Source organism: Monoraphidium neglectum (genome assembly GCF_000611645.1).
Source record: "Monoraphidium neglectum strain SAG 48.87 unplaced genomic scaffold scaffold01062, whole genome shotgun sequence".
Taxonomy (NCBI): Eukaryota; Viridiplantae; Chlorophyta; class Chlorophyceae; order Sphaeropleales; family Selenastraceae; genus Monoraphidium; species Monoraphidium neglectum.
Window position 1 is genome coordinate 17,820 of NW_014012566.1, and position 1,570 is coordinate 19,389.

Here is a 1,570-nt window from a genome sequence, read left to right on the forward strand (position 1 = left end):
CCCCCGCCCCGCTTCAAAAAACGACAGCCGCCACAGCGGCTGCTTGACGGTCGTCTCTTTCAACGGCAGTAGACGCAACGCCGTGAAGCACGCTGACCCATCAGCTTGTCCAGTGCCTGCCATGTAGGCCTGACCTCACTGGGGGCGGGTGACGTCAGTCATCGCCGCACCCATTTACAGTTTCCCTCTCACCCCAGTTGCCCTGCCCGCCACCTCACCCCTCCAAAACCACCCGGCACCCTGCCCCCCAGGGCGCCCGAGGTCCAGCAGGCAGCTGCCCAGCAGCTGCTCTCCCCCGAGCCGCCGCTCCAGGTCGCCGCCCTCAAGTGCCTGCGCCCCTTCCGGCTGCCGTACCTGCCCGGCCCGCTGCTGCAGCGGCTGCTGCGGCTGGCGGACAACGCCACGCTGAGGGAGGAGCTGGTGGCGCTGCCCATGGCGCAGGGTGCTGAGGGCGGCATCGCGGACGAGCACAGAGCAGGTACGTGGCGGGGCGCGCGTTTCGTCGCGTATTCCTTCAGCACCGGGGGCATGGCTGCGAGGTCAGGTTAGAACTGACAGGCATCGAGGGTGGAATTGAGCTTGTGAGGAGATGAGGGGGCGGCGCCGCGGGCGTTTGCCCGGTTCGGTCAGGCGGGCAGGGATGGGTACCGGAAAGGCACTGATCGGCCGCTCCTGCCCAGGCTCTACTGGCGCACGTCTAATCTCCCCGTCAGGCTGTTGGTTGTGCCGTTGCTCGGGTCCCGCCCTTGCCTTCCCGTCCCGCCTTGACTGGATGCGCCGCCCCGACGGCGTGCCGCCTTGGTGCCCGTAGTAGTCTGACCCGCTTCACGCTTGAACTCGCCCCACCCACCCACCCCGGGCCCGCAGGCTTTGTGCCGCTGCTGATCATGGTTCTGTTCCCGAAGACGCGCAAGCGCTCCGGCCGCCTCGGCGGCCGCGGCGCGCCCGGCAGCGCGCGCGCCGCCGTGCTCAACGCGCTCGCGGCGCTGCAGCCGCTGGAGCTGCGGCCGCTGCTGGAGCTCCTTCTAGAGCCCCTCGGCGGCTGCTTCTCAGACCCCGATTTGGACTCAAACGCCGCCGCCGATGGCGCGACGCCGCGCAGCAAGCGGCCGCGGTTTGAGGGGGCCGCGCAGGTGCCCGGCAGCTTCGCGGCCGCCGACGCGGACGGCCTCGACCGCTGCCGCCTCGCGCCGCCGCCGTGGTGGTCGGCGCGCATGGGGGCCGAGGGGCTGTCGTGGTGGCTGTCGGCCGTGGACGCGGGCGCGCTCTCGCGGCAGCCGCTGCGGCGGAAACAGGGGTACCTGAATGCGTTGGAGGACCTTCTGGGCCACCTGGGCTTCCGCCTGCAGCCGCTGCTGCCGCCGCTGCTGGCGCTGACTGTGCGCATCCTCCAGGCGGCGGTTTCGCCCGTCCGCGACGCCGCGGCAGCCACGGCCGCCGCACACGGCAGCGGCGGGGCGGGGGAGGAGGAGGCAGAGGCAGAGGAGGAGGAGGGGCGGTGGGCGCAGGGGCAGGATGCGGAGAGCATCGCGCACGCGCGGGAGCTTCGCGGCCAGTCGCTGCGCCTGCT

The 1,570-nt window shown here is 71.8% G+C and overlaps 1 protein-coding gene across 1 annotated transcript in view; it reads left to right on the top strand.

Moving 5' to 3' along the window:
- MNEG_6505 (hypothetical protein) overlaps nucleotides 1-1,377 on the top strand; it is a gene marked incomplete at both ends in the record, with an annotated part of 7,441 nt that extends 6,064 nt beyond the window's left edge. The window contains 3 exons of the mRNA XM_014045023.1: nucleotides 252-478; nucleotides 868-1,237; nucleotides 1,350-1,377. Of these exons, the coding sequence (XP_013900477.1) occupies nucleotides 252-478; nucleotides 868-1,237; nucleotides 1,350-1,377 (625 nt within the window). The remainder of the gene's footprint in view (nucleotides 1-251; nucleotides 479-867; nucleotides 1,238-1,349) is intronic.
- Nucleotides 1,378-1,570: the final 193 nt, after the last annotated feature.